Genomic DNA, 20,461 nt, shown 5'->3' on the forward strand with positions numbered 1-20,461 from the left:
GTGTGTGCTAATTACAACCTTCTTTGTCGTGTTCGATGTTTGAAAGTGCTCCGTGAAAGCAACGTGAAACTGTTCCTGTCTTTCTTCAGCTTCAACGACGACTTCAAAATAAAAGCACAAAACTGCTCCACTTCTAAAACACTACACAGCTGAGAGGAGACATCCATTCACGGTCCTGCACGTCTGATGTCGTCAAAGTGAAGCTTTAAAAATGTTTTTTAAAGATGTCAAATTGAAGTTATCCGTGCATCCTGTTTATTTTTTTATTTTGTTGAATCCGGACGAAGGAAAAAACGATTGAAAGAATTCAGCAGATTAAACTTTAATGCAGAGACATTTAAACCTTTTTGTTTCCAGTGAAATCATCCCGCTCTGGTCTCTGTGGTGCATTCAGGCTGCAGGAAATCTGAGACTCTGATTTGACCTAGACGATGTAAAATGACAACTTCAGATGCTCGACCGATGACGACGTTCAATTTTTAAAAAAGGAAGTTGAAGAAGTTCCTCTGCAGGAGTTCATCTTTCAATAAGAAGTTTAAATGTCAGATTTTGTGCAGAGACTTTTTCCCATCATGCTTTGTCTTCGTGGTGCATTCATGGTTCTGTAAATCTGAGCTTTTCTTTTTTTTTTAAGATATATTTTTGGCCTTTTTGCCTTTATTTTATAGGACAGCTGAAGAGGGACAGGAAATGAGGGGAGTAGAGAGCGGGGGAAGACATGCAGGAAATGGTAGACCGGTCGGGAATCGAAACCGGCGACCCCTGCGACGAGGACTGTGGCCTCTGTATGTGGGGCGCTTAGACCGCTAGACCACCAGCTCCCCAATCTGAGCTCCTCTAACCTCCTTGCAGTCAGACTCAAACGTCTGAAGAAGATTCAGGATTTATTTTTTTTAAAGTAGGAAACTTTTCCGCTTTGTGTCCCGTTAGTGAATGAAACTCTGGTCCCCGCGGTGCATTCAGGGCACAGTAAATCTGAGCGTTCGAGTCCAGTATTAAAACGTTCTTAACATTAAGACACTTTGCTTTTTTAAAACATCGACGCAAAGATCCAAATTTATGTCTCCTTCGAGGTGAAGTCTGAAATTTGTGTTTTAATAATACAAATATTAAAGCTCTTTATGAAGCTCGTGATGCATTCAGGGTGCCGTAAATCTGAATGTTCTGTTTGCACCAGTTGTTTTTATCTCTTCATGCTGAGTGAATGTGAAGTTTGGGTTACGACAGAAAACTGGAGTTTCTTTTTTTACATGAAAGTCTTCCGTGTTTTTCTTTTCCCGGTCGGCCTCCACACTCTGGTCCCCGCGGTGCATTCAGGGCTCTGCAAATCTGAGTTCCTAGGAATGTTACTCGCCGACAGACTCTCAGACTCTCAGACTCTCAGACTGTCAGACTCTCGGACGGTGATGCTTCTCCAGCAAACGCAGAAAAGAAAAGAAGTCAAACATTTATCTGCAGGTTTGAAAATAGATAAATATAATTTGCTGTCCTTTTTTACTCTGCCGTGATGCATTCAGGGTTCAGTAATTATTTTCAGACACTATAATGATGATTGCATTTTGCCGCATTGAGACGCAGTGCATGTCTGAAGTTTCTGTTTTTCTATTTCAAAATAAAACTCTGGCTCTGTGATGCATTCAGGGAGCGATACATCTGAAGGTTTTATTTGCACCTGGTTTCATATTTGGATTATTTTTAATTCCCCAGATTATTAAATAAAGACGGACGGGTTACAACGACGGAGGAATTAAAAATGTCAGCGTGTTGAATTCCTCTGCAGGTGTTTTTTTTTAATTTTGTGAAATTTGTACAAAATTTAAAAATTCAAAAATGTTGAAATTGAATTTGGTGCATAAATCTTCAGTTCCTCACACTCTGGAGAGTCTCTGACTGTCAGCAGTTTCATTCCTGGATTAGAAAAACTCAGATGTACCGGCCCTGAATGCACCACGGGTCCAAAAGATTTTGCTTTCTAAAACATTTAAAATCCACAAAAAGAAAACAGTTAACGTCTGCGTTAAGTTTTAAAATGCAGATTCATCTCAGAGGTTTGGTGTTCATCTGACTCCTGAATGTAAGACGATTATTTTTAAGTGTTAATCTTTAATAAAAGATGTCAAATGAAATATAATGTGTGCATTAAACTGTCACGTCTGCGCTCCTTTTTTCCACCATGCAGCTCTGGTCCCTGTGGTGCATTCATGGTTCTGTAAATCCGAGTTTCTCTGGTGCAGGATTGAAACCTGCTTACTCTCAGTCTGCTCGTTCTGACAGATTGAGTTTAAAAAATGAAAGAAAGGAAGCAGTTTTTATCTCCATGCAGTGTGACGTTGAGCTGCAGGTGAAGCTTCAAATGAAGGATGTCAAATATGTGTGTGGTGCATTCAGGGCCCTGTAAATCTGAGTCTTTTCACCACTCTGAGAATGAAATAAATCTCTCATTGTCTTCATGAAGTGGAACACACGCAGATTTATTAAATGGAGTTGTGTGTAGAAAGCTGTCCGTACCCTGAACGCAGCACTCCCCTCATTAATTCATCAAACCCTGGTCCCTGTGGTGCATTCAAGGCCCAGTAAATCTGAGTTCCCACATGTTTTCTGTGTCTCTTTTGGCTCCGCGCTCTCCTCAGATTTATTTTTGAGGTTTTGTTGTGATGTTTTAATATTTCACCCCTCTGCTCTCTGCTGCAGCTGCATGTTTCCTCTACTCAGCTGTTTCCTGCAGAACACATCCTTTACCCGCACGCTGCCTGTCACACACACACACACACACACACACACACACACACACACACACACACACACACACACGGCTCATTACTGTGGTCACCTGCGCCTCTCTCCGACTCGGCTCGGGGTTAATTGTTTGCAGCTTTTTCTCGATGCGTCGCTGCTTCTGATTAACCGAGCGGCCGCAGACGTTCAGCAGAGGCCGCGAGGAGGAAGAGGGAGCCGAGAGAGAGTGTCGACGGTTTATTTACACGAGTCGACTTCACTTCCAACGCCACGGTGACGACGATAACAAGGAGGAGGAGGAGGAGGAGGAGGAGGAAGGTGAGGATGCCTGAGAAGCTGTGAGTTTAAGTGTATTTATGTAAAGACAGGGATAAAGGGAGGATGGGGGGAGGATGGGGGGAGGATGGGGGGAGGATGGGGGGGAGGATGGGGGGAGGGTGTTGATGAATTCATGTACAGGAGAAAAAGCTCTTCTCCTCTGCGGGTGGACGAGTGAGACGGAGGAACGAGGGAGATAAAAACAGAGAGTGATCGGCGGAGGCCTCAGCTGACCGTCTCCATGAGTTACGGCTCTCTGATAAAAAGTCTCTCCGCGCTCACATCCATCACTGCCAGACTCCACAGACCCGTCTCCCCCTTCCTCACCCTCCCTCCCTCCCTCCCTCCCTCCTGCCACCGGGGAACACCGAATGATTGAGCCGATGACGAATGACGCCGAGGTGGGGAATCCCCCGGTCGACGATTATTCACCTCCTCCAGACTCTACCTGGACTCCCCCGCCTCCCCCTCCGAGCCTGGGAACCTGTGCTTAATAACCCCCTCTCACCCCTCTCACCCCCTCTCACCCCCCCTACACCACACACAGCCTCCCTTTAACCCCCACAGGACAAAGATAGGGCGTGGAGGGCAGGATCACTCACTCTGATCACTATTCTCACTTCCACTTTTTCTCTCTCTGCAGACCAGGAGAGGGAAATCTGTTCAACACACACACACACACCCACACACACACACACACACACACACAGAGCCTCTAATAGAGTCCAAATAATCCACTGGCTTTCCTTAAACAAAGTCTTCAGCCGCTGCAGACCATGTCCCGTCTACATGAGGTTTATTTACGGACACGTCAGGTCTCAGATTTATGAAATCATATCTGAGGAGAAGAGGCGGCGTGACATCAGCTCCAGGTGAATGATGAGCTTTAAAGTTTGCACCTTGTTGCGTTCAAAGACCTGCAGAGATGTTGTATTTTTAACACTCTGACACACGCGTGCACACGTTGAGTTGTTCTGTGAATATTTCTGGACGTGCAGCAGAGAGAGGCGAGGGAGGATTCTGTGACAGAAGTACTGAGTTTAGTTTCTCTGTTGTGGCTTCATCGTCAGTTCAGTCGTTTTATTTTCTCTTTCAGGTCCTCAATAAAATAATCTGATTCCACGTGGAAACACAGCGGAGACGATTTTAAATCTGATTCTTTAAATCTGAAGATCTGATGGAGCGTGCTGCCGCCTGACTCGGGCGGGACACCCTGACACTCTCACAGAGGTTCTTCAGGTTCAGTAAACAAACAAACAAAGTGCAGTGGGTTTGAGTTTCAGACGCCGTGGTTAGTTTTGAAACTCTTCCTCTGCTCCAGTTTCCTGCAAACAGCTGAGGAGCGTCTGACTCCACCTGAACCTCCAACATTCTCACACTGCCTCTTTTAAACTTTACACTCCAGGTTCTTTTATTTTAACGACGGTGGTTTGGAGTTTTATAGAATCACGGCGCCCCATCCTCGGGTGTTTCATGTTCTCTCTGTTTCCTAGAATCACTCGGAGCTTCTCGTCTCTTCGTCCTGCAGCTCTGAAGCTCTCCCTCCTCCCTCTCTCCTTCTCTCATCGTTTTCTTTCTTTGCATTTTGTTTTGTTTTGCAGGAAGGGGGGGGGGGGGGGGGGGTCCTCACCTCTCTGTCTCTGCAGAGCTCTTTATAAAACCTAAACTCTCATGCATGTGTGTGTGTCTCTGCAGAGCTCTTTATAAAACCTAAACTCTCATTCATGTGTGTGTGTCTCTGCAGAGCTCTTTATAAAACCTAAACTCTCATGCATGTGTGTGTCTCTGCAGAGCTCTTTATAAAACCTAAACTCTCATGCATGTGTGTGTGTCTGCAGAGCTCCAGGATTCTCTCCATCCTGGAGGTCCAAAACTTTAGAGTCTGGGTTTGATGTCCTGCAGCAGAAGACGTTTAAGGACATTTAAATTTACAGGACGTTCTTGTTCTTCTATAAAACGTATCGTCTCTGCGTCTCAGATTTACGAACCGTCCCTGAAGTTTAGACTCGACTGAGAAAAAGAGGCGTTCAGGTGCGCTGCCCTCCTCTTCAGTCTGGACTCAGCTGAGTTCAGGACGCTTATATTAAAGGTGATCTCGCCTCACTCACACTCGGATCAGTTTTTGATTTATGAACATGTTTCTGTTTCTTCTACTCTCTCAGCGGTGCGTTCAGGTTCCAGGAAAAACTGATTTTCCTCTTCATGAAATTTGACTGCATGTTCAATAAAGATAAAGTTTGTTATGCACTCGAACACAGCTGTTCTGAAGCAGGCTGTGTGTGTGTTAGTGTGTGTGTGTGTGTGTGTGTGTGCCCTGACCTCTGACCTCCAGCACACCTGCAGCAGAGCAGCAGTTAAAGTCTCAGGTGAGACCTGGAGCTCGGCTCGCTCTCCGTTTGAGAAAGATAAAGAAACGTCGACGCGGCGGAGGAGAAATCATCCGAGCGCTTCAAGAACAAACTCTCGGGGTTGAAAAACAAAAGAGGCGTACGTTTAAAAACCTGGAGAGCTTCGTCTCTGCGCTTCGAGCGCTTCCTTCAAAGTTTGCATTTTTTGCATATTGATGTTTTAATTTCTGTCTTTCATGCAGCGCTGCAGAAACAAACGTCCTGAACGGCGTCCCGCACCATGATTTCATTTAATGATTATAAAATGAAATAAATAATCCGGAGTGATTTCAGAAATAATAATCTGTGCATGTGTGTTTGTGTGTGTGTGTGTGTGTGTGTGTGTGTGTGTGTGTGTGTTCACTGCTGTCATATTTCTGTATTGTATTGTTCTGTCTCTAGGTCTCTCTGTGTGTCCTCTTTTATTTATTGTCATGCCTCCTGTGTTGCCTTCTCGCCCAGGTCGTTATTGCAAATGAGAATTGGTTCTCAATTAAGTCACCTGGTTAAATAAAGGTTAAAATAATAATAATAATAATAATAATAATAATTTAGATTCATGTTTATTCCAGGTTTGAAAGGATGACGATCAAACACAGCTGAAGATAACTACAGTCCTGATTCTTACACATCAACCTCTGGACGAAGATCTGCAGTCAACAAACATCTTTACACACAACCCAGTGCAGACACACACACACACACACACACACACCTGCATGAAGCACAGACACACACTCTGCCTGTGTGTGCAGCTTCTTCCTCCAGAAACAAAACATCCACACGTCACACCGACAGAAACACGACTCAGAAACTTCTGCTCTCTTATTTTCAAATTTAGTAAATATGATCAGGATGTAGGTGTCACACTTTGAGAAGAAGAAGAAGAAGAAGAAGAAGAAGAAGAAGAAGAAGAAGAAGAAGAAGAAGAAGAAGAAGAAGAAGAAGAAGAAGAAGAAGAAGAAGAAGAAGAAGAAGAAGAAGAAGAAGAAGGTCATCTGAGTAATCTGGACCAACAGCAGACACATCTAATCTGAGACATCAGAAGTTTTAACCCCTCATGCACGTCTCCGTCAGGCTCAGATCCTGTCTCTGCTCCTGATCTCTGATGATCTCAGATCTCTGGACGTCACACACCTTCACGCGTGTTTCACTCTGCATCTGTTTTTACCTCCTTTCTTAAACTGCCTCACGGTTCGGTCCGTGTTGCACGATGGCGATAAAGACTGGTCCTCCCTTGTTTTCAGGACGTCAGAGATTATAATCCCTGACGAGCCTGCAGACTCTTAAAGTGTGAGGACGGGTTCTGACATCTCCCCTCCTGATGTTTGTGTTCAAGTAGATTTGTCAGACCACTCTGGGTCCAGGTCTTAGTCCAGCGTTTGCTCTCTCAGGTGAAGTGAAACATGAGAGAGTAAAGCACCAAATTCTGCAGCTTAAATGAGATCTTTAGATAATCTGTGAGCCGTCAGATTATTTTACAAAGCTACAGGTTTGAGGTCGCTCACACACCTGTGAACAAACGTTTGAGAGCTCGTGTTTCAGCCACAAATAATTCCCTTTAAGGTCTAAACACTAGAAATCAACACAGCTGATGAATCACATGTGAGCGTTTCCTCTGAGGAGAAATAAACTCAGATTATCGACTCCTTCCTTTTTTTAAAGATCCTCAGAATAAAAGAAATCATGAAGTCAGAGTGTTCACGCTGCTCTCCTCTTCCTCCTCTGTCATTTTTACTCTTCATCATCTAAAGGTTTCATTCTGCAGATTCATCGTCCTGACCGGAGTACAGACTGATGCTCTCTCTCTCTCTCTCACACACACACACACACACACACACACACTCACACACACACAGTAATCTGAGACGCTCTGTGTTTGCTTCCTCTGAATGCAGCTTTAAAATCACACGACAAAACAAATCTGTAAAATCTGTCTCCATCTCTGCGCGGCCTCGTCCTCGTCCCCCGTCTCGTCTGAACCCTTCAGACCTCCTGACGGGGACGGAGAGGGGTTCATGTGTCCGCGTAAAACAGAGACACCACTTTGTTTCCTGTTTCTGTAACGCACGGCTCCGTCTGACATCCGTTTCACTCTCAGCTGTTTTTAACGTCTCGTTGGTTCCTCTGTTTGTTTTCAGATTTGAATCCCCTCCCTCCCTCCCTCTCTCTCAGGTTGGAGGTTTTGTGCAGCAGGAATAAACTCAGTGTGACTTTATCATATTAAAGTCACTCATTGTGCTTTTAAATCTGAGTTGGAATCCATGAGAGGAGGAGAACTTGTGTTTATTTGAAAGCAGCATCATTAACGGAGTCCTCTTAGAATTAAAACGTCAGACTCTCAAATCTGAATCCGTTGAAGACGTTGAATATCCTCTGAAGGGATTATTTTGTACCTAAAGCTTTATAAATCTGATCTGTGGCTGAGCTCACATTAAGGTGAGGTTTAACTTCAGGTCTGAAGGTGTTCTGATGTGAGACAGGCGAAGGGCTTCATGTTTAACACAATAAAGGATGTTAAATTAAATCAAATTAAAATTGTTCTCTCGGCTGTTAGTCTGAATTTTGCTGCAGATTTTTTAAATGACTTGAAAAGAAGAATTGAATCTGAAATCTGTGAAATGAAACAAACTGCAGGTTTAAATAAACGGGAAGGTGTGTTCACGGCCAGAGCTCCAGCTGCTGCTGCCTTCAGGTGCTTTCTAACGCATTGATTTATTTCAGCTCAGTCACATTTAGACTCTCTTTAAAGCTCCAAATTTAAACTCTATAAAATGTCACATTAAGACTCTCTAAAGCTTTACATTTAAACTCTTTAAACTCTTTAAAACTCCAAATTTAAACTCTAAAGCTTTGCATTTAAACTCTTTGTAATTTCACATTTTACTCTCTTTAAACTCAAAATTTAAACTCTTTAAAACTCCATATTTAAACTCTAAAACTTTGCATTTAAACTCTATAAAATGTCACATTTACTCTATTTAAAGCTTTCCATTTAAACTCTTTAAAGCTCCAAATTTAAACTCTAAAGCTTTGCATTTAAACTCTTTGTAATTTCACATTTTACTCTCTTTAAACTCCAAATTTAAACTCTTTAAAACTCCAAATTTAAACTCTAAAGCTTTGCATTTAAACTCTATAAAATGTCACATTTACTCTATTTAAAGCTTTCCATTTAAACTCTTTAAAGCTCAAAATTCAAACTCTAAGACTCCAAATGTAACCTTTAAAGCTTCACATTTAAACTCTTTGAAATTTCACATTGACTCTCTTTAAACTTCACATTTAAACTCTAAAACACCAAATTTGAACTATTTAAAGCTCCAAATTTAAACTCTAAAAGCTTCACATTTAAACACTAAAACTTAACATTTACTCTCTTTGAAGCTTCACATTTAAACTCTTTAAAACTCCAAATTTAAACTATTTAAAGCTCCAAATTCAAACTCTAAGACTTCAAATTTAAACTCTTTGAAGCTTCACATTATAACTATTTAAAGCTCCAAATTTAAACTCTAAAACTTCACATTTATTCTCTTCAAACTCTTTAAAACTCAAAATTTAAACGATTTAAAATGTCACATTTACTCTCTTTAAACTTCACATTTAAACTCTAAAACATCAAATTTAAACTATTGAAAGCTCCAAATTTAAACTCTAAAACTTTAAATTTAAACTCTATAAAATGTCACATTTACTCTCTTTGAAGCTTCACATTTAAACTCTTTAAAATATTTAAAGCTCTAAATTCAAGACTCAACATTTAAACTTTATAAAATCTCACATTTACTCTCTGTAAAACTCCAAATTTAAACAATTTAAAATTTAACATTTAGTCTCTTTAAACTTCACATTTATAATCTCGACATTCAAACTCTCTGAAGCTCCATATTCAGCTCGTCGGGAGGATATAACCTCCTCTCAGTCTCAGTCTCTCTCTCTCAGATTCATTCCCTTTAAACTTCTCCTGATTTCCCTGACTCTGTGGATTTAGTTTCTGTGACAGTTTTGCAGATTTCAGGACTTTCTTGGAGAGATTTAATTTTGAAATGAAGTATTTTAATTTGTGGAATTGAATTAAAATATAAAATCAGGGTGTCCGAGCTGCGTGGGTTTAACACGGAGGCTTCTTTATTTCCCCCTCTCTGATTGAACCCTCTTTAATTTACACTTTATTTTCCTGCTTCATAAATTAAATATAACTCAGACACACTTTGATAAATTCAGAATCTTTGCACTGAAAATATGAGTGTAGTTTAATTTTATAATAACAGTTTATTCTCATAATGATCTCCTGTCTGATCTTGAATTATTCTGGATCTATCCGGATGAACAGAGTCAGGGAGAGGACCGGCTCTCTGAGCGGGCAGCTGCGGAGCCTGAACCCGGCGGAGAGGCGCAGGGAGCCGGGGAGAGATGCTGCCGCTCCGCGCTCCACATGAAGCTGCTGGTTCCAGTCAGAGAGGAGGAAACCTCCACTGATCTAAATTTAAGAAGTGATCTCTCCTCCATGGGGAAGTGTAATTTAAATTGTTCTGATTTTTGACTTTGATTTCTGAACGTTTTAAAGTTTAAACTGAGAAAAAGGAAATCTGCTGTGAGGCAGCGCGGGGAGAAAGTTTGTCTCCATGTTTGAGTCCTTTTCTTATTTGAACATCCTCCTGCAGGATCCCTGAGTTTACATTCATCTTCTAAAGGACTCAACTGAAGCTGTTCGTCCTGCTCTTTGAGTCTCTGCAGCTTTTGAACGCTTTGACAGGCTGAGACTCTCCCTCTCTTCAAAAACCGGGATCCTGCAGGACCCAGAACCCGAGCAGGACTTTCACCTCCACGCTGGAGTTTCTGACTGTGGCATTAATCAGCCGCTTGGCACAAACTTGGAGTGTTTCGGGGATATATGTTTTACCTCTGGGCCGCTGTGTTCGCGTCCAAAATCCCTGCGCCCTGCATCCAGGAGCGGACCGGGGTCATGCCGGTGGGGAGCGGCTCCTCCTTCATGGTCAGGGCCCCCCTGGGGAGGCTGTCCTGGATGGAGAACATCAAAGTGTCCTTCTGGGAGCTTCGTCTTCACCAGAAACAAGAAAGAAGAAGAAGAGTAATCCTCCCTGTAGCAGCCACTCCAAAAAGCCAAAGGACCACCTGGATTAAGGTGGAGAAAAGAGGAGCGATGAAGAGGAGGAGGAGGAGGAGGACGAGGAGGAGGGGAGGAGGGACACACAGAGCGAGCTTCCCCAAAGTACCGGGTCCTGATCCAGAGAAGAGCCCGGGATCCCTCTGGGTTGTTTTAGATCCCAGCCCCGACGCGCAGCTGCCCGGGCTTCAGTTAGAAGAGGGCGGAGAGAGGAGGACCAGGATCCAGAGAGAGAGACTGCAGGACCAGGATCCAGAGAGAGCGAGACTGCAGGACCAGGATCCAGAGAGAGAGAGACTGCAGGACCAGGATCCAGAGAGAGCCTGACGCGCGGAGAGCCGGGGATCAGAGGGAGGCGAGCCGCCGTGGATTGTGGAGAAATGAAAAGTGGGATAAAAAAACACGCGAGCGCTTCAAAAAGGAGTAAAATGAAATGATTAGCAAACAAGAGGGAGGGACGGAGCGAGGAAGGCTGCTGCTCCCGGGGGAACAGGGGGATTGGGCAGAGAGAAATCTCATCCCCCTCCCTCCCTCCCTCCCCGGCTCCTCTTTATGGCTCCTCTGTCCCGCAGGAGAGCTCCTTCTCCCGGGGTCCGAGGCTCGGGAGCTCCCGTGGGACCGGCGTGGACCTGGAGGGGGCGGGGACAGCACCAAATATGGGAGAGCCATTTGGATATTGGTCACACCTCTCGCGCCTGATTGGTCTAGAGGACACGTTGCGTCAGCAAGGAGCTCCTTATAAGGGTTTCCGCGTGCTCGGCTGCAAAAAGTGACGCTGTGGTTGAAGTTGAGTTAAAGGCACTGTGAGGAGTTTTTCACCAGCTGAGAAACAGACTGAAACCAACACTGATGCCTCTTTATGACCTTCTAAAGCAAACAAAACCATAAACAACAACACTGATACCTTCTCTGTTGTCATTTGTAATGCCTTAAACCACTCAGAGGGGGTAGGTGTCAGACCACATGATGACATATGACTTTAGAAACATCCTTTTTCTGCTGTTTTCATGGCAAATAATCACATTGGCCACAGTTACATGATGATTTTTAATTCTGAATTAAAGTATTCTCCTTCGTTTACATGGAAATAGTAATTCTGAATTGATGTTTACATGAAAACATGTTTAATGGTCTTTATTCCTCTTAAGGTCTGGGGGTTGGGAAGGGTTCTGATTGGACAGGGGCGAGCGTGACGTATTTACATCTACCTGAAGAAAACAGACTCCAGTTCCTGCTTCTTTTATTTTCAGTTACAACATGAAGACCACACAATAAGGACAATTAGACGCTACAGCTTTAAGAAGGTCCACATGTTGATGCTTCCGTCCATCCACTCTGTTCATGATATCCATTTCTTCTAAGGCTCCTATTAAATAAAGAGTCTCGGCTCGAGTCCAACGCTTGCTTCGGGCGGCCATCTTGGAATATGTGCGTCATGGCGACAGGACAAGAGAACGAGCATGCTTAGAACGACCGGAGTTAATTTAAAGCGGAATGAACGTATACATGATGGAGGAATTATTCAATTCAGATTTAAAATCAGAATAAAGCAGACACTTACTTCAGATTGAAGTTTAATTCAGAATGATCATTTTCATTCTGAATTATTTACAAGGTCATTTTAAATCTTTTTAAAGAGGATTTAATTTTTATTCTGAATTAAAGAGGAATTAAAAGCTTCATGTAAACGTAGACATTGAGTGATAAATCTGGCTGTTAGAAGACACTACTTTTGCATGTACAGAACAAGTGATAAGAGGTATCACTTTGTCCACAAGGGGGCTCCAAAATTGCTATAAATCCAAAGTTCCTCACAGCAGCTTTAAAGTGGATGAAACCAGGAAGAGTTAATGAGAGGAGCAGATCTGACTGATGGAGGTGTGAACACATGATGATGGACTCTTTCTAAACATTTGATCTGAACAGATTAATCAGGAGGGGGGGGGGGGGGGGGGGGTATTCAGACATGTTTAAAGCAGCAGGAAAATGGAACTCAACTCCTACCCACCTTAAAGACTGTACAAGCCTCAGTGTTTTTAAAAGCACACTGAAATTATGGCTCAAGGAAAAACAATTATGTGATCATCTGAATGCATCAAATTAGAGACGATGAAATGTAATTTTAAATGTGTTGTTATTAGTGATGGACTGTGTGTATTATATTAAATGCTTGCATGTTTTTTTTTATCATTTGTATTGTACATTTGTTTCCATCTTCCTGCCCAGGGACCACAGATGAAAATGAGCTTATAGCTAACTCTGGCTAATAAATGAAATAAAGAATGACTCCGAGGTGACTCTGCTCCCTCACTCAGCACATCCTGTCACTGCTGCAGACTCTGACTCCTCTGATCCTCAGGCTGCTGCAGCACACGGACTCATCCAAACCTTCCTGCGCGCTCAGGCCCCGCTCCGGGTACGAGACTGTAATACTGAACCCGATCAGACAGATCTGTATTCACTTCCTCCAACCTCACAGACTTCTGCAGATTTGGGGTGGGGTGTGGGGGGGGATTAACTGGTTTCATGTGGAATAATCTCCTCTGTCATCCCGCGTTCAGGCTGACTGACACGGAGGCGCGTAAATTTGGCACCAATTTGCACTTTTTTACGCACGGACATATGGCGCTCACACACACACACACACACACGTTCAGACACACACTGCAGGAGGGAGAGCCGCTAATAAGATGTGTTTTAGTGCAAGTGTTTTATTTCACACTGATGCGGAATATGAGCCTTTACATTTAGACTTTGGATTAAAAAGGCGCGGGAAGGCCTCAGACGATCCATAATAATAATAATAATAATAATAATAATAATAATAATAATAATAATAATACATTAAATCGATTTATTTGATGTTTTTTGGGGGGGTGTCATTTCTGTTGGATTTCGTGGCACGAGCTGAATTCCTCTAATTAAGCCCAAACTCTCGCGCAGCTCTGATTAAATATTTATCCTCCTTTAGCCCGCCGCCTTCCTCCAGGGACACAGAAACGTCTGGAAAGCCTGGAAAAATATCTGCGCGCTCGGAGAGAAAAAGTCAATGAGACGCTGCAAACATGTTGGAGATGAAGAGGAAGAGGAGGAAGATGAAGAGGAAGAGGAGGAAGATGAAGAGGGTCCGGATTAGAAACCAGACGGCAACAGGCTCCGCGCTCCTCTAATGAGAACTCATTTTATTATTATGAATATTATTTCATGTTTTTTTATTCTTATCATAAAACTAAGCGAGTTAAAACACTCCTTAAGAAGACAGAATCACTTCCTGCTGGTGTTAAAATTCATCTCATAAATAAATATAGAATATACAAATATACAAATATCATTTAAAGTCTTTGAATAATTATCAGCTCCATATTTTCACATTTCTGTTTCTGATATTTTATTTCATCTCTTTTATTTCTCCTCATACTCTTTTTTTATATTTTGTGATTTTAGGTTTTGGTCTTTAAATAAATCCTGGACCAGGACCTGGAACTTGGAATCCTTTCATCCTTAAACTCCTTTAAAGGTGACATATTCTGCTCTTTTTCATCAACATATATTGGTCTAAGAGGTCCCCAAAACATGTCTTTAAAGTTTATTGCTCATAAAAACACTTTGAAATCAGATTCTGGTCTGCCTGAAAAACCCTCTTTTTCAGTCCTGCTCAGAACAGTCTGTTTTCTCTCTGACCACGCCCCCTCAGGAAGTGGGTGTGGCCTCGGCTGTCCAGCACGTTGATCTAATGTTTACATGTTGGCTGAATATACACGGCTGCTCACAGACCCGCGTTACTTCAACCCTCTGAATCTGATCCAGAATCTGATCCTGACGGAGAGGCGCCTGCAGCAGGACCTTTCTGAACCATTGGTCACAGATTTAGTGTTTCTTGTTGTTTTATTTGTCAGCATGTCGACGTGTGTCTTGGTACACAGCTACCAACATGTAGCTATGTGGCTATGCTAACTAGCGCTAGCACTTATCCATGAAAACTAAAAATCATCCACTAGATCTTCAAATCTGCAGACGTGGGGAGTCAAAGCGACCTTTGTGTTTATTAAGACAGCCTACAACTAGCATGCCTCCCTCCTAAGCTCCTTGTTAGCACACATGTGTGCAGGGGATGAAAAACGGAGGAGGGGTTGAGTTGTATTTTATACAGTCTATGGGCTGAACAAGCTCCGAGCTCTGACTTCCTGTTACAGACCGGATGGCGTTGTGACGTATGAAAAACACTGAAAACTGAAACGGCTGGTTTCAGCACACATTTACAGAAAGGTGGAGAAATCAGAACAGGGTCTTTTACTTTTCAGGGGGTTTGTAGACAGGGACACAGATTTCAGGGAGAGAACCATTAAAAAGAATATTTTGCATGATATGTCACCTTTAACATGTCCCTCTTAAAGCACTTTGAGTTTCTAATTTTGGGATTAAAATCTGCCGCTGTGAGAGCACCTGGCCTCCTGGAGAATCCTTAAAAACTCTCCATCACGCCCGTCAAAACTCCTGGAACAACCTGGAGTCATCCTGGGACTCTCCAGCCCACCCTTGAAATCTCGAGCACTCACTGAAATAAGCCCCCACGTGAGGTCTGAGATCTCCCGGTTCTTTTAAACATCCTTAAACCGCCCCCCTTTCAAAAAAAACCAAACACCCTGGAAATCCTTTAAGACCTCAAGGCAGCCCCTTGAATCCTCCTAAGGATCCTCAGTGACACCTCAGAGCTCTGTGGATCTTTCCTCGCTCACCTTGAAAGGACCAGAACCTTCCGTCGAGATTTCCCGACACCCTTTAAAGTCCTGGAGCTAAACTGACCACCCTGTAGGAGACACCTGGGAACCCTTTAAGACCTCAAGGCAGCCCCTGGAACCCTCTTCAGGATCCTTGGATACACCTCGGAGCTGTGAATCTTTCTCCATCTCTGTTTCTTTCAGAACCTCTCGTAGAAAGTCTCGTAGAAAGTCCTTGAAACACGCCACCCTGCAGGAAACACCTGGAAATCCTTTAAGACCTCCCTGGAAATCCTCCGAGGCTCATGAAATCTACCCCAGAACCCAGATGTCTCAGAGAGCGTTTTCAGAATCTCTGATGCCTCTTAAAAAACCTCTTTTTAAAGAGATCCTGAACTAGATCATCTTAAATCCCTTTTAAGGTGCCTGGAAAACCCTTGAATCTAGACCGGTCCTGCACCGCTCTGTAATCCCTGAACACACAGAGAGAGCCTCCTCTAGACCCTCTGAAACTCTTTAAATAATACAAACACCTCTCCGAGGACCTCCAGAGTCTTCTTAAGACCTTGAACCCTTTTCAAAATTCACCAAACAACACCTGGAAATGCTTTGAGTGCTCCTTGAACACACAGGACCTGGTCCTGGAGCGGAGGAAGAACTGAAGAGAACAAATTCAGCAAGATTCAAATTCTCTTCAAAAACTTTACAAAAGGTCCAGGACTTCCTCTCAAGGCCTTTAGACCTGGAGCTGTCTGGAGTTCTCCTAGAGCTCGCAGTGGAACCTTAAAGACTCCTGGAGTGTCCTGGAGCTCGCAGTGGAACCCTAAAGACTCGTGGAGCGTCCTGGAGCTCGCAGTGGAACCCTAAAGACTGGTGGAGCGTCCTGGAGTTCTCCTGGAGCTCGCAGTGGAACCCTAAAGACTGGTGGAGCGTCCTGGAGTTCTCCTGGAGCCGCAGTGGAACCCTAAAGACTCGTGGAGCGTCCTGGAGCTCGCAGTGGAACCCTAAAGACTGGTGGAGCATCCTGGAGTTCTCCTGGAGCTCGCAGTGGACCCCTAAAGACTGGTGGAGCATCCTGGAGTTCTCCTGGAGCCACAGTGGAACCCTCAAGACTGGTGGAGCGTCCTGGAGTTCTCCTGGAGCTCGCAGTGGACCCCTAAAGACTGGTGGAGCATCCTGGAGTTCTCCTGGAGTCCACAGTGGACCCCTCAAGACTGGTGGAGCGTCCTGGAGTTCTCCTGGAGCCGCAGTGGAACCCTAAAGACTGGTGCAGCGTCCTGGAGTTCTCCTGGAGTCCACAGTGGACCCCCAAAGACTGGTGGAGCGTCCTGGAGGACTTGTAGAGTCAGTAAAGGAATAAAAGTGTTTTCTTGACTCTGATTTAGAGGAGCGTTTTAATAATCTGAGAACCATGCGGAGCATAAAACACAGAGCAGGATTATCTGTGAACACCTGACCTCTTAATCCAGATTAACCTGTTCTTAATTTCACACTCCTCTTTTTTCCTGGATGACTTTATTAATTTGCGGCCCGCTGATGAAGAGGAGGCTCTGCGGAGCGTGAAAACACAGATGGCACTTTGTTCTGTTTGACTGCTGCTGCAGATAAATCCTCCCGCTAACAGCTGCAGACAGCCGGCGCGCTCTGCAGGAGCAGGGCGCCACTCAGTGGACGACAGCCGCCGCTGCAGAGCAGAGAGATGGATGGAGGAGACACTTCTGAAGAAGAAGGCAGAAAATGAAACGATGAAGCAGGTGTGTTTCCGTTAGATCCCGTCTGTGGTTAGAGGAAGAAGTGATGAAGAAGAGAGGAGGGAAAGAGAAATGTGATGTGATGACGTGTTTCATGCAGCGAAGGAGACTCTCCAGAATCAGATCCTTTAGATGTCAACTTTGAGACGGTCCTTCGTCCTTTTGTGTGCTCCTGTTGAGACGACTGTAACTCTCTGTTTCCATCTTTAAACAGAGTTCCAGCTGGTCCTGAACGCAGCTACATGTTGGTAGCTGTGTACCAAGACACACGTCGACATGCTGACAAATAAAACAACAAGAAACACTAAATCTGTGACCAATGGTTCAGAAAGGTCCTGCTGCAGGCGCCTCTCCGTCAGGATCAGATTCTGGATCAGATTCAGAGGGTTGAAGTAACGCGGGTCTGTGAGCAGCCGTGTATATTCAGCCAACATGTAAACATTAGATCAACGTGCTGGACAGCCGAGGACACACCCACTTCCTGAGGGGGCGTGGTCAGAGAGAAAACAGCCTGTTCTGAGCAGGGCTGCAAAAGAGGGGTTTACAGGCAGACCAAAATCTGATTTCAAAGTGTTTTTATGAGCAATAAACTTTAAAGACATGTTTTGGGGACCTCTTAGACCAATATATGTTGATGAAAAAGAGCAGAATATGTCACCTTTAAGGCTCAAACAAGAAGAAGAAAAAGGAGTGATCAGTGTGATGACGCGGAGGTACGACGCCCTTAGAGGACATTCATGTATGCAATTTAATCTGAGCCGGCTGCAAGTCCGAATCAAAGACATGCAGAGATTTATCATGCAAAGAGTTTTACATGCACACAAAAACTAAACACACCAAAAGTAAAACAAACAGCGTCTCCTTTATCTGACATTAGACTCAAACATTTCACCTGCACCATCCGGGGTCAGATATCTCACCATCAGCTGATCTAAAGTAGGCCTGCAGGTAACGGCTGTTTTGATAGTCGAACACTCAGCGGCTCTTATTCAGCCATCAGCTTTTAAATTCAGCTGGAGATATCTTTAGGACCAGATCCAACAGAACAGTCAGACTACAGACTACATAGCTTTACATTGGTTACTACATACTGTGTTTGAATTTAGTCTGTAGTCTGTCTGTTCTGTTGGATCTGTGTTGCAGTACGCTGGGTCAGACATCACTGGATTTCCGGTTTCGGAAAGCGGAAGTAAACAACGACCAAGCTGATAGAGAAACTGCTTCTTTAGCATCACTTGTGATTTAAAAAGTGAGGAAGCAGGGGCGCTGCTGGCCTAGCGGTCCAAGTGCACCACGTACAGAGGCTACAGTCCTCGTCGCAGGTGTCACCGGTTTGATTCCCGGCCGGTCGAACATTTCCTGCATGTCTTCCCCCGCTCTCTACTCCCCACATTTCCTGTCTCTCTTCAGCTGTCCTATATAATAAAGGCAAAAAGGCCAAAAAATATAACTTTAAAAAAAGTCAGGAAGTGGTTTATATGGAATTCAATAACTTCCACAGCATCCAAAAATGGATTTCCTCCGTCAAGAAAGAAGGAAAAAGAAAAAGCTGAACGAGCGCTGTGCATTGTGGGAAACAGGACGTGAGGCAGACTGGTCTGATGCAGACTGTGAAATGTTCCTGAATCAGCAGACATCCTGGGAGTTTATCATACTGCAGATTTTACTCTTGTTCACTTACTACAGACTGAATTTAGACCACATCAGTACGTACTGCTAGGATAGGAGGAGGTTTCAGAAACAGCCACAGTATGCGTCAGACCAGTCTGCCTCACGTCCTGTTTCCCACAATGCACAGCGCTCGTTCAGCTTTTTCTTTCCTCTTCTTTCTTGATGGGAGGAACTCTGTTTCTGGGTGCTGTGAAGGTTCTTAATTTCCATATAAACCACTTCCTAACTTTTCAAATCACAAGTGAATTCTAAAGAAGTAGTTTCTCTATCAGCTTCAACGTTGTTTACTTCCGCTTTCCGAAACAGGAAATCCAGTGACGTCTGACCCAGCGTACTGCAACACAGATCCAACAGAACAGACAGACTACAGACTAAATTCAAACACAGTATGTAGCAGGCAATACCTGCTGCCTACTACATTAGTAGGTAGTAGGTAGCAGGCCGTTTCGAATACAGCCTCTGTCTCTCTCATGTCGAGTCTCGGCTCAGAGGATCAGTGCAGACTTCCTGCTGAGGGGTCACGACCCCACTTCACCCATCTGATCTGAGTTTAACCCCTCACACCTCGAACACTCCTGCAGATCCTCAAAGTGCTCCCATCCTGAAACACAAACACGCCACAAACTCCAAAGAACTCTGACTCTACCACAATACCAGGGCTGAAATCTGTTCATCATAACAATAATACCATTAAAATCAGTGATACAGAGGATTCATACATCAGCACATGTTTCCTCAAAGGAGGCACCAACCAATCAGAGCTGTGTCCAGATTTCTAAACAGATTCTGAAACATGTTGCTGATTTAAAAATGTTTTTTAAAATGATATAAAAGTTCAGATGTGATGAAAGGGAGGCATTTCTTAAATCAGATGGAGGGGTCACTCTGTCGTTCATTTAAAATAGTGAAAGGAAGGAACACTTTCAGGCTGCACACTAACAACACAAACATCATGTCACAGATAAAGTCCTCCTGAGCAGCATGCAGCCTTCACACCACTGACTCTCTCCATCTGAAACAGAAGCCAACACCGTCCTCCTCATGAGAGCTTCCACATTACTTTAACACATTAGATGAAAGATGTCAGCACAGGGAACTCTTCTGTTTTCACTCAGAGGAAAGACTTCTGCAGATCAGACCTTCATCTGAAGCTGAAGAGCTCCATCTAGTGGACGATGAGGCGCATCACAGCCGTCACATTAACCAGGAGGATCAAACATCAGCTGATCAACAGGATTTAAAGCTCAGTGTGAGAGTGAGTTCAGAGAAGAAGCAGCTTTGAAGAGAGAGGAATGAAAGGTGGTGAGTACCTGAGAGCTTCAGTGATGTCTGGGAGTGATGGAGGGCTTCAGCTCCGGTTCTTCCTCCTGGAAACATGACAGTATTTCACTCAATCATCCATGGTGTGTGTGTGTGTGTGTGCTCAGTGTCTGTGGAGCTGCACACCTGTCTGCAGGTTAATCAGCTGGACTGGACTCACCTGCACTGCAAAAAGCCAGCCTTCAAAAACAAGAACAAATATACAAAAATTGGCTTCCAGCATTCTCTCAGTGTGAAGGCTCAAAGTCAGGAGGATATAACTGCAGTACCACGCAGCGCCACACGGTGGAGCCACCTCTCTGCTCAGTCTGTCTGATGGAGGAGTTTCTACCTTTACCTCCATGCTGTGACGTCAGGACTGAGAGGAGGTTAATGGAAACTTTGGCTGAGTTCCCCCCTCAAAACAAAAGTGCAGTGCATTGTGGGAAA

The 20,461-nt window shown here is 44.0% G+C and overlaps 1 protein-coding gene and 1 long non-coding RNA gene across 2 annotated transcripts in view; both read right to left on the reverse strand.

Annotated features, from left to right (window-relative positions):
- LOC117817792 (transcription factor COE3-like) overlaps positions 1-10,858 on the reverse strand; it is a 46,429-nt gene extending 35,571 nt beyond the window's left edge. The window contains exon 1 of the mRNA XM_034690553.1: positions 10,348-10,858. Within this exon, the coding sequence (XP_034546444.1) occupies positions 10,348-10,481 (134 nt within the window). The 5' untranslated portion in view covers positions 10,482-10,858. The remainder of the gene's footprint in view (positions 1-10,347) is intronic.
- Positions 10,859-19,646: 8,788 nt separating this feature from the next.
- LOC117816873 lies at positions 19,647-20,448 on the reverse strand. Its single transcript, XR_004632042.1, has 3 exons — positions 20,193-20,448; positions 20,023-20,079; positions 19,647-19,935 (listed from the first exon to the last, which is right to left on the reverse strand). It is a non-coding gene; the product is annotated as an uncharacterized LOC117816873 (long non-coding RNA).
- Between the last annotated feature and the right edge of the window lie 13 nt (positions 20,449-20,461).

The sequence above is a fragment of the Notolabrus celidotus genome, chromosome 8 (genome assembly GCF_009762535.1).
Source record: "Notolabrus celidotus isolate fNotCel1 chromosome 8, fNotCel1.pri, whole genome shotgun sequence".
Lineage (NCBI taxonomy): Eukaryota > Metazoa > Chordata > Actinopteri > Labriformes > Labridae > Notolabrus > Notolabrus celidotus.